Raw genomic sequence first — 11,420 nt, 5'->3', positions numbered from 1 at the left:
TTCGGATGCGGATGGAAACTATTGGAGGGACGGGGTTGCGAGCAGCGTAGGAAATCCCACATTTTAAGAGCTTCCTCAGGAGTTTGTAAGCGCGATTTCTTTGCTTTTCGCGATATTTCTCTTGGACGTACTTCCGGAGCTTCTGTTTGAGTTTCTGGCGGATTGCTTCATCCTGTGATTTGCAACGGAGCTCCGCGAAGTACTTCGCAGTCTCTCTGAAAACCAGTCAAACATTTTCAAGTTTTAAGAAGAATTCTACATACTCGGGAGTCATGGCGTACATTTGACGCAATAAACGCCGCAAGTTGTTGACTTTTTCTTCAGAGAGGTGGTAACCGTGGTCGTTCCACAGCGCTAGTAACATTCTTCGGAGAGGTGTCGACAGTTCGTCTATTCTTTGATTGCACGTTTCTTTCTTGGGCTCTTTTTTGACCATCGTATAGGCAGCGCGAGCATAATCTTCGTACTCATTTTCGTCATCAACTTCGCCTTCCATAGTCCAGAAATACAGAAATTTTAAACACTTTTTTTAATTTTGATTAGAATAAAACGTCAAGTTACTCTCTAGATCTTTTATTAATTAAATTTTCACACACAACCAATTGGTAGTTGAGGACGTCGCAGTAACAGCCGTGCATGGTATGTGCCAGTAGCCATTCCTCTCCTGAGCAATCTGCGAAAACGGAAGAGGCTTCTAAAACCAACAGTGAGTAAAAAACTACGTTTTATAGAAAAAAGACCTTAAAGATTGGGACTCCTTTATCGACAACTCGCACCAAGAAATACTGCCGCTGCGCCAACCACCTCTCAAACAACAGCTTTAAGCGAGCTTCGCTCAGAAGAAACTTGTGCCCCCTCATCAAATCCCGCGTTACAATAATCGTATCCTTGCCGGAATGTAAAGCACAGTATAAGAAATACGGGTCATCCTGAGACAAATCCTGAGTGAGAAACGTCGTCGCATTTTGCGTTACATAATTCCAGTTTTTTTTGGGCCAGCGGCTCATGTGGTTCCGCCCAAGGACCAAGACCTTTTTGCCGGTGTTTACGAAATGGGCGACGACAGCAGCGAGCTGGAAAAAAGCAACGAAAAAACGCTCATTTACTTACTAGGCCGACAAAGTGGTAATTTGCAGACCGAGTAAAAAGTCTATCAGTCCACTAATTTTGTGAATTTGCGAAAACCCATGGATGTGAATCAGGCTTTCAGTTCTTATCAACGTCTCAAATTGAGTAATAATTAATCAAGATTTATTTATACTCCAATTCCAACTCCACAAAATTCAAATTTCAAAACTCCAGCGCTAGAGCTCGACTGAGACGGCTGTGGAACTGTCGGTAAGTTCGCAAGTGTTGTGATCACAGAATGTTGTAATTCAAACTGTCGGCTTTCTATTCCGTGTAAAAATAGTGTTTAGTGTTCCCACGGGAATTTTGGTGTTCTAAAACATTTATGGAAGTGTTCTCAGTGTTCTGCGCGTGTTTACCAGTCAAAACAGTGGAAATCAAGGCAAATTTCTCGACTTTTCCATCAAAATCGGGTTGGTCCATTATTACCAACAAAAGGGAGTTGGGTTCTAGCGCCAATCGCATTATTTTTAAATTTCATTAACAATTGTTTTTCGAAAATTCTTGCAAATCAGTTCAATTTATTACGTTTTTTAATGAGTGGACTTGTAGTAATGCGCTTTAGTATAGCACCATCATTGCAACATTTGCAACAGGAACGAATTACACGATAAAAATTAAAATTTTGGTGGAATTTGCAACCTAAACCAACTGGATAAAAATGACTTCAATTACCAAACCGGAAGTGACAACCGGGGAGTGGGTGACCCCCACAGAGTAAGCAATGTTCAGTCCATCCAGGATAACATCAAATTTCTGCAGATTCGACAAGAACTCGCGGAATCGGGAGAGTTCCTCAGGAGTGGATTTGTTGAAAACGTCTTTACCGATTATTACGTTTTTTATTACATTCGACTTGAGCTCGTTGAATTCAGAATCTGTTAATTCAAAGGATTTGAGCGAGGAGTTGCAGCTCTTGCAGATACCTCTAAAACAACAAATAATACTGTTGCGCACTAAAAAAAGGGACAAACCTTTGCCCGATAGTCTGAGGGCGAACGGTGAGCTTGAGACTCAAAAGGGATTCGGTAAAGTCGTTGACAATAGCGGAATCGATTCTTATGCTGTTTTTCTGCATGAAATTGAACATTTCTTTGATTCCTTCGGCTTTATCGGGCTTTTTTTCTAGTTGGTGGAAATATGAAGTGTAGACTTTTTCATGGATCGTTTTGTTGTTCTCTTTAAAATAATTATAGTGAAAGATTGATGGGAAAAAATGAAAGTACCTAAAGTTTCATCCAGAAGCTTCCACGCTACTTCTTCTTCATTGTTGGCAAATGCGGCCGCAGCCACAGCGCTATACGCACTCGACGTTGGTAAAGAACTAATTTTCATTTCTTCCAACAATTCGAGACACACCCTCCACTTCTTTGTTAAGGAAAGAGCCTGGACAACACCCTCCAAAGTCAAAGAATCTAGAACAGGATGCGATTTTCGCAGCTTCTCATACCTTAATTCTTTTTAGAATCTCGTTGATGACAACCAACTCACATTGCTATAATCCTCCTTTCCTCGTCTTTAGACAAACAATCCTCAATCCCTCGTAAATATAAGAGTTTAAAATACTTCCCCATTGTGGCTAAGTTCACTTGCATTCCCTCAGATTTCAAAAAATCCAAATAACTCAGAGCTAAATCATATTTTTTCTGGTTGGTACACACCCCTACAGTCATTGCGTCTATGTTTGCAGGGGTGAAAACCTTGTGAGCGCTTAAAATTTCCGTTCTTACGTTCTTCCAGTCTTCAGCTCTCTGAATATTTTTTTCTTGAATTACACTCCATAGCAGCTGATTTGCGGACAGTCGCTCCGGGGGCTTTACGGAGCTAAATCCTTTGGAGACACGGGAAAAAAACCGGGGTAACATTTTGGCGTGAAAAAGTTAGGTTAACATTTAAATTTGAGGTTAGAGAACTTGCTTGCGCGTTTCTTTTTTATTTTTTGCCTTAAAAACTGACTTTTTTTATTAATTTGGGCCTCAGGAACAAGAATCTGAGCTTAGATTTGAGATTCAGGGCTCTGTTTTCGTGTAATTAATGTTTTAATGCACATTGGGCTGAAGTTAGGCGCAGGCGTAGTCTTCAACGTATATTCCAGCTTGTCCACACGCATGTTTTTTGCGAATTTAACTTTAATTTTCTCGGAAAGTCTAATAAATATCAAGAATCTGAAACCGCAAATAGATTTAGGGTCGCTAAATGACGTTGTGTCTAAAATTTTATCCTAAACTGAAGACTTTTGGTTATGCAATCAACAATACACAGGTGCATGCATGTTGTGTGCTGTCAGAAACCCTGTTACGCTATTGGCTATTTCAAATTATTTGCTTTCCTTCATTGGTTGTGCTTTTTACCTTAAATTCCATGCCGAAGAGACACATGGGTACCGGTAGAACTACAAACCGCCAGTTCCAGTTACCGCAATTAAAATGGCTAGCGGTGTCCAATTCAACGTGACTTTGTACCAGGAGGCCCTCACAGGTAACATTGATTTGTGGAAAACAATCAACACCGTCGCCGACCGCCTCCAATTGTACAAAATTTTGAAGGCTCGCGAAGCCATTTCCGTCGAAGAATTGAAGGAACTGTTGAAAGACAACCCATTAAGACACTTGTTCGAGAGTGAAGACACTCCCGAAGTTCAAGCGGCTCGATTTTCTGATTATGTGGGTCACTGGACGTTGAGGTCTGCGTATTGTAAGGACTACCCCTCGTTCTTCATAGAAATTGAAGTTAGATGGTTTAGAATGAGATTTGATGCCATGCCTCGTGAAAAGCAAGCTGCGTTTTTGCAGACTTTTTCACTGGTTGAGGCCACAGAGGAAGAATTGTCGGATCTTGATAGAAGCGATGAGGAGGTTGGTGGTAAATGGTATAAAATACCTTGTTTTGAGTGTCTCACCATAATGAAGAATCGCTTATGTCCACTTTCTAAAGGGTTTATGTATGTGCCTGAAGATAAACTGGTCTATTGGTTGGAGGATAAACTAACAAGTTATTTAAGAGAGATCTTGGAACATTGCAAGAAGATGCTTCCGTCACTTTCTGATCAACTTAATACAGTAATTACAGGGTTTGATTTAGTCAAACCGACTGAATATGACTCGTATGGAAACTTACCATTGAGTCAAATGCAATACCAAGTTCAGTTTTTCCCTCTTTGCATGAAAGTGCAATATGAAAACCTCAAGAAAAACCACCACCTTCGCCACTTTTCACGTGTGCAATTTGGTCTATTCATGAAAACCCTAGGTCTATCTCTGGAGGATGCTCTAAAGATGTGGAAAGGCGAATTCACACAGAAAATGACAGAAGAACACTTCTTGAAAGAATACGAATATTTTTTCAAGCACCAGTATGGAACTGTCGGTGGCAAGATAAACTACAAAGCCCAAAATTGCAAGACCATTTTGGAAAACACTCCAGGACCCATTGACTGTCATGGATGTCCATTTAAGGAGTGGGATTCTGAGAGTTTGGTGACAAAACTGAGGAAAGCAGGTGTCACTGAAACTTCTCTTGCCAAAATTGTCTCTCTGAAGAGTTCTCAACACTTCCAATCGGCGTGTGCTGTGTGCTTCCACAGCATATATGGAGTGGAATTGGACGAGTACGTCAGTCATCCAGTGGTGTACTATCAATTGGCTTGCAGGGGCGGCTACTTGCCGGATATTGAAGATATATTTGAGTCGTCATCTTCAGATTAACATTTTTCTTATTTTGTTTGAATTTAATTGTTTTTCGTTGATAGAAATTTTATTTTGTTTTGTTTTTTCAATATATTTTCTGTTTTTTTGGAGAAAATAAAAGCAGAAAAAGACTCTTTCAATCATTTCGAACCTAACAAACAAGAATCCGAACTCGGATTTGAGTAATTAAATTTTTAAAGCACATTGGGCTGAAGTTAGGCATGTGTTCATTACATTAAAGAGCTAGCTTCACAGTGGTGAAATGTCACCTGTCAAATAAACGTGGATAATGCAAACAATTGTACGACTTTATGCCGCTATTTAAGAAGTTCGCACAAAAATGGCTTTAACGAGGACCCCCACAGTGTTAAGACTGACCCTCCCACGACCTCTTTCAGTTCTTGCAACCAAAATTCACACCTCGCCAAATTTCGGCGCATGGAAATCTTCACACGATGATCCCAAGAGGTTTTTAGCGTACAATAAAGTGATTTATGATCCGCAGTCACCAGATGAGCCCCCTCGACCCGCTGTAAGTTCTCATTGTTTTTGGAGACTCCTCTTAATTGTCTGCAGTTTGTGTGCCATCAAAGATGCAACATCAAGTACAGCCCCTGGAAAATGTGGTACGTCGCATGTTTGGTCCGCGGACTGACCGTGGATGAAGCTATCAAACAACTCAAGTTTGTGGCGTTGAAGGGGGCTGCACATGCCCGCGAGACTATCGAAGAAGCTAGAGATTTAGCAGTGAAGGAACACAATGTTGAATTCGCGAGTAATTTATGGGTTGGTACGTGATTTCCAACAAGCGAAAATGCGATTTTGAGTGTCTTTCTTCCAGCGGAATCCTTCGTGGGTAAAGGGCAGGTCATCAAAGGGATCAGAAGACACGCTAGAATGAGATTTGGAGTAGTTGAATATTTCCATTGCCACTACTTTGTCAGACTTGAGGAAGGAAAACCACCGAAGCACTACTATAATAGCCACCCAGTTGAGCCACACCAACAATTAGAGGAATGGTTGCAACAAATGAGACGCAGAAAAATCACCAATTCATTGTAATTACGTAGAACTAAATAAATAAGTTAACAATTCGGGTTTAGTCATTTCGCGTTTATACTTTTGTACGATTTCTTGGATCTTCACTCGGCGGCGGATATGTGGGGGCTGATAACTGTCCGAGTCTAAACGTCTCCGTCGCGCCATGTTAAGAGCCGTGTGTCGGACCAAAGGCCCCAAGGCACGTCGACTTAACACCATTCCGTCTATCAGAGGCGAGGCTAAACTGACGCGTCCCGACGGTCCTTGCAAATGCACTCTGAGCAGTCCCGACGCCATCAAATGCAAGTAAATTACTAAAACGTCGCTACTTTTGGTGAGGACTCCGCGTTCCAACCCCGTGCTCATACAGTTCAACAAATCATCTGTAAAAAAAGAACTTCAAATGGGTTAATTGGTAAGACAACGCACCTATTGGTAAGTTGAGATGGTCTTCGAAACTCTCCAACCAGACGACCATAATCTTCGTGTTGGTGTGAGGGTGTAAGTTAGAACGGGGCCCTGAGCGCCGTGGGGGCACTGGTTGCTTATCAAGCTCCAAACTAAGAGCTCTCTTCTCTTTACCACTAGTCTCCGACAAACTCCGCTCGTACCACACTGTAAGAAATGAAAACGAGCGCAATTTGGTGTTTTTAACTTACGCGAAGCATTAAAGGATTCCGTTGGGGTTTCTGGGGGTTTGATGGTCGAGGGCACCACAAACGCGATTTCTGAACAAGCATCCGCCCAGTAAAGAACATGCGTTGAGCCGTCGTACGACGAACTCCGCGAAGAACCGGAGGATTCTTGACGAGACACTTTCCAACTCGTGGAAACGTGACCGGTCCAACCTAAGACAATAATTGAGACACTTTTCTGGCGACTTCTGGTCTTACCTGGGTGTTTGTTAACCTCCACCGGCCATCCCAAGGAATGAATAAACTCGAAGAAGTATGGAGAGATCCCATTTTCGCCCCTGGCGTTGTTGATGATGTCTTGAGCGTTGTTCTGTTGAGACTTTACGTAGAAAACGTGAACGGTGTCGCAAGTCCTCGGACTCAAATGATCGAGAACTGACAAGTCTTTGCAGAAGTCGGCAGCACTGCTATCTAACGCAGTCAAGGTTGGTGCTCCATCCCGCCCTTCCTCCTCACCTAAAGACAACAAACCAAAGTGCGACAAGAACAACCTGGAGGTTTGGAAATCGTGGACCACCGGGGGCGGCGTGCACTCCTGCGCGACACAGTTGGATTGCGTCGCCGCCAAATTCGCCTCCACCGACGCCTGTCGCTCTATTAACTGCACCAGTTTGTTGGTGTCTTCGTTCACTTCTTCGTCTTGAGAGATGACGGATTCGAGAGGAGGAATGGACTGGTCACTATCAAGAAAAAAATGAGAGAGTGTGGGGGTTGGGGGCGCTCTTACACTTTGCACTGTGTGACTCTGTCGACACTATCCGGGAAGTACTTTTGTTTGACTTGGGGGCATTGGGGGGTGTCCTGCATCACCACAGGCCTCCCAGGATTGGGGGCATGACACTTAGTCCCCGAGCGATGTCTCGGTAAATGCCTCAACTGCATCGTCCAAGCGTGGCGACCAAAGGGCCCCCGGATCAAAATCGTCACGGTTGGTTGAGGATCTTGATCGTTCCCCAGAGGCTCCTCCAGTAGTGCCAACATCACAGATCCTTCAGTGACAAAATACCTAAATCTCTCCACGGCTTTGTCTTGATCCGTGCACGTCGTCGGCCACGAATTGCAATGTTGCAGCAACGCAACTTCGTCCAACAAGGACGAGATGGATTCAGGACCGCACTCGTTGGGAAAGTAGCCCACTTGTTCCAAAATACAAGTGAGGAGGTTTTCGGCAGCGTCGCGAACGCGCATTGACGCGGGTTTCAACTCCTTCTGTTCCTTCATTTTGATGTTTTCGCCGGGTTTACCAACAGATTTCGTCCCGGAGACGCCGAGCTCCGCCACTTCGAGGACGGTGGTGAGACAGTCTTTGTCCCGGAGGAGATAGGGGTGTTCGAGAAGCCACACGGAGCAACACTGGAATGCCGCGACGATGGTAGAGTGCAAGTCTTTGGAGTGGGCTGGAGGAGGGCGCGAACACTGGTAGACGATGTAGTCGCACAGCCACTTCACCGCTCTTTTGCACTCCATCGCGTCTAAAAGACAAACCAATCGTATCAAACAAAACAAACGAAGGGGGTTAGTTACCAGTTAGTTTCCTCGCTGCGTCCACAAATAATTATGAAATACAATTCAAGTTTAAACGATTGAAAGAAATACGAACCTGATTCTTTGATGTGGATCCTGGCGAGGCCGGAAAGGAGCTCCAGCGCTGCTAACGACACATTCAGATCGGTCTTCCAGGAGCTGATGAGGCGGTGACACACCAAATACGTGGCTCGGACGAATAACGCATGAGCCGAATCTAAAAATGAAGAAAAATTACTCCCACAGTTTCCTTCGTTCTTCGTGGTGTTGGCATACCTATCGGCATTAAATCAAACGAATCAACAGGACCAAAATGTTCAGGTGAAGTGGAACGTTCATAGCTGCTAGCCATGCTCATGGTACTGGCAGTGTCGGACGCTACATAAGCCACACAAGCAATACAAAAGAAAAACGATAAAAATGGTGAAAACAACACAAAAATAGTGCCGAAAGCAACAAAAAAATGAAAATACCTGAGCTCAAGAGATTTGAAGAAGTGTCGGTGGGAGGTTGCGTCACCTGTTCAACTTTCTCGTAGATTGAAGAGTCTTGTACGCAAAGAAAAAGACTTCCTAGTAACATGTGGGTGTTCTGTGGATCGCTTTCAATCTGCAGAGCGTTCATTACGAGATTCATCAGGCGTGGTTTGAGTTGTCCGAAAGTTACAGGGCGTTCTAAAGAACCTGATTTTGGGTTAAAAAAACTGCGACGTCTTTATTACCTGTGTTGATTAAATCCTTGATGGCGACATTTTGGAAATGGAGGGGTAGTACCAACATGGAGGATAACAAATGAATGGAAGCCCTCCTCAACTCGGTCTTTGACACGTTCGAATTCAACTTCAGATCTTTGTCAGGCAACACAATTTCGAGCGCTGAAATAAAAACCGGCACCAACACCCTCACTCCGTCTAGATCCAGTCTAAACAGATCTGAAGAGTTCATCAGGATCGCCACCATAGTCTCGCCACATTCTCGGTTCAGTGGAACCTTCAAGCCTTGTTGGACTGCTAAATAAAACCGAGCCAAGTAAACCGGGAGAATTTCTTCGCCGGTTTTCTTGGCGCACATTATCCGGCAGAGAGTTCCCAAAGCTTCGGCTTTACCACTTTCGTACTTGTCGATGGTTAAAGTTGGTGGTAAGCTGGGGATGTCGCTGATGGAGCTCGGTTGGGAGTAGCTCTCCATGATTACGGAACTGGGGCGTTTGCTCTGATCGTGCGTTTGGCGGTTGTGGAGCTCGCAACCTAAGAAGGCGGCTTCGAAGAGCCACTCGCCGAAGAGGTGGAGGATGCTGTTGCATTTCGGGCGACCGGGAGCCAACGGAGCGCGGCTCTCCGGGCCAAAAGATGTTAGAGCTGCAGAAACAAAGTGAGGTGGTGGAGTGGAATAAAACGACTTACAAGAGGCGCTGGAGGTGGAGGAGGGTCCAGAGCTGGGGGCCGAAGCCGTCGCAACAACCGAGCTCCGACTAGTCGTCAGACCAATCAATGAAGATTTTGGGATCCCTACAATTACCTATTATAGCTCTTTATTGATAGGGGTTGAAGAAATGATGTTAAAACACAGACTAATTCTAACCCTTAGAGACAGAGGACGGTGCCACACTAAAACTCTTTGCCAATCTGCGCTGAGTAGGAGGAGTAGGAGAAGGTGAGTAAGTAGCAGAAGTTTGATTTGGTGCAGCTTCTCTAGTCTTATCAGTGCTCCCACCTGTTATCACAGTTTCCCACCAAATAGCTTGTGCTACACCTGAACCAATGAGAAACAGAGGTTTATCATGAAGGCAGTTAGCGAGGCGAGACGATACACTAAATGCAGTTTTACCAACCAAGAAAAGCGTCGACTTGACCAGCGATACCCTTGATGGCCTTGAGGAAAATCAGCGGAAGAGCCTGAAGACATGGGTGTTGACAGGGGTCGTTCACATTGTCCGTGCTTATCGCAAACTGAAGAAACTTCTGAGTCTGACTAATAACCTGTTGAAGACAATCAGAAGAAGTCCAAGGGTGTCTTAACACTCACATCCGGCTTCGTCAAACTGATGGGGTTCCCTATGGTGTTCAAGAAGCGGTACCAACTCTGCGCAATACAATCATTGGACATTCCATGCGTGATTAAGTCGTCGTCGCCGATTTTCAGCTCCGGGAACGTGGGGCCGTACATAAAAGACAGAACCTTCGAAGTTAGAACCAAATTAACGCGATTCCACTGCTCAATAAGCGCCACTCTGTGCCGCCAGTTCATGCAACATTCACGCAGGGTTTTCCACAGCGGGGGCGAAGGGAAGCACTGAGCGCATGCTATCAGCCAGATTTCAAACAACACACTGAGGACTCGTTCACAGAGCTGGTCAGCGACGTCGTCTTTAACAGTTGGTGGCGACAAGAGAGTGTCGTTGATTGCTAGCAGAAACACGAGGAGCGCTTCCCAAGTTTCCCGTTCTAGGATTTTTGATTCATGGGCGATTTGTTGGAGGGTGCGCAACACACGGTGGCATAAAACTGCTTGTCTGTTGATGGTGTCAAGTCCTGGGAGAGAAAAGTGTTAGATTCTGGACAAGTTTTGTTCAAACGTCACAAAGAACGTACCCAAATCCTGATATAAAAAAGGCCAGTCTTGGAAAATATAGATTTTAAGTGAGAATTTGGGGCAATCGCCTCCTTACCTTCGTCTTTCCGCGGAATAAACAAATAATGAAGGTGTCCTATTATTTTCCTCGCGTAGACATTGGGGTCTTCTACGATAGGCTGAGGCACGCAAATTTTAGGGGTGAGCAGCGCCGACAACCACTCGCAGTACACGTTGACGCAATCCTTAATAGCTTCGTGCTCTGACAGCGGCAAAGACAACCCAAATCCAAGAACTTCCATGCACCATTGGACCTTCCAAATTAACAAGTTAGAAGTGAAACCTTAATGAGGCCCCAGTACCTCTTTATCAGTGACTAAAGGACTTGGCTCCGCCGCCTGACTTATCCCCAAGTTGCTCGCAAGCTGCCTCACTACCCCCAGAGTGACTTCTTTGCTCGTCGCCAAGCCGAACTTCTCCAGAACGCTCTGATTGGCGTCGTCGCCGTTTTGGAGCATGAGACTCAACGAGGTCCATTCTGAATACATCCCCTTGTTCTCGCTGCTTTCCTGGGGGCACCTGTCAAACTCTGTCTTATAAAAGGAGATACTCACTTTCAGGTTCATTCGATTGAAAAGTCCTAAATTCATAAGCACGTTTTGTTTTATCTTATCAAAATACAAATATTTATTTTTGGGAAAATGTAAACATTTTCGGAAAACGTCAACAATTGTCAAACAGCTGTCAGTTTTGACAGGTGTCGACTGTCAACGTGC

General features: G+C 44.5%; 4 protein-coding genes across 13 annotated transcripts; 2 read left to right on the top strand and 2 right to left on the bottom strand.

Annotated features, from left to right (window-relative positions):
* Positions 1-563: 563 nt before the first annotated feature.
* On the bottom strand, positions 564-3,294 carry LOC148166585 (mitochondrial ribonuclease P catalytic subunit-like). Its single transcript, XM_088049088.1, has 6 exons — positions 2,620-3,294; positions 2,355-2,578; positions 2,103-2,307; positions 1,804-2,056; positions 741-1,073; positions 564-694 (listed from the first exon to the last, which is right to left on the bottom strand). Exons 1-6 carry the CDS (start codon positions 2,991-2,993, stop codon positions 581-583), a joined length of 1,503 nt encoding a protein of 500 aa, XP_087905214.1. The 5' UTR covers positions 2,994-3,294; the 3' UTR covers positions 564-580.
* A 104-nt stretch (positions 3,295-3,398) lies between these two features.
* On the top strand, positions 3,399-4,832 carry LOC148166584 (uncharacterized). Its single transcript, XM_088048539.1, has 2 exons — positions 3,399-3,468; positions 3,541-4,832. Exons 1-2 carry the CDS (start codon positions 3,399-3,401, stop codon positions 4,830-4,832), a joined length of 1,362 nt encoding a protein of 453 aa, XP_087904665.1.
* Positions 4,833-5,049: 217 nt separating this feature from the next.
* On the top strand, positions 5,050-5,908 carry LOC148166583 (large ribosomal subunit protein uL22m-like). Its single transcript, XM_088049185.1, has 3 exons — positions 5,050-5,346; positions 5,391-5,604; positions 5,656-5,908. Exons 1-3 carry the CDS (start codon positions 5,155-5,157, stop codon positions 5,874-5,876), a joined length of 627 nt encoding a protein of 208 aa, XP_087905311.1. The 5' UTR covers positions 5,050-5,154; the 3' UTR covers positions 5,877-5,908.
* Positions 5,858-11,400, bottom strand: LOC148166582 (ral GTPase-activating protein subunit beta-like). 10 transcript variants are annotated; one of them, XM_088049167.1, is made up of 18 exons: positions 11,259-11,400; positions 11,007-11,213; positions 10,742-10,958; positions 10,665-10,691; positions 10,099-10,604; positions 9,905-10,052; positions 9,655-9,825; positions 9,477-9,581; positions 8,796-9,431; positions 8,548-8,757; positions 8,351-8,452; positions 8,151-8,291; positions 8,075-8,089; positions 7,278-8,022; positions 6,749-7,230; positions 6,515-6,703; positions 6,285-6,470; positions 5,858-6,238 (listed from the first exon to the last, which is right to left on the bottom strand). In XM_088049167.1, exons 1-18 carry the CDS (start codon positions 11,292-11,294, stop codon positions 5,877-5,879), a joined length of 4,485 nt encoding a protein of 1,494 aa, XP_087905293.1. In that variant the 5' UTR covers positions 11,295-11,400; the 3' UTR covers positions 5,858-5,876. The 10 variants fall into 10 exon arrangements, with proteins under 10 accessions (XP_087905293.1, XP_087905295.1, XP_087905298.1 ...); XM_088049169.1 differs by lacking the exon at positions 8,075-8,089; XM_088049172.1 differs by lacking the exon at positions 8,351-8,452.
* Positions 11,401-11,420: the final 20 nt, after the last annotated feature.

The sequence above is a fragment of the Gnatocerus cornutus genome, unplaced genomic scaffold, assembly GCF_029298725.1.
Source record: "Gnatocerus cornutus isolate USDA-ARS CGAHR unplaced genomic scaffold, icGnaCorn1.1 ctg00000023.1, whole genome shotgun sequence".
In the NCBI taxonomy this organism is placed as follows: Eukaryota; Metazoa; Arthropoda; class Insecta; order Coleoptera; family Tenebrionidae; genus Gnatocerus; species Gnatocerus cornutus.
This window is presented reverse-complemented; position numbering and strand designations above follow the sequence as displayed.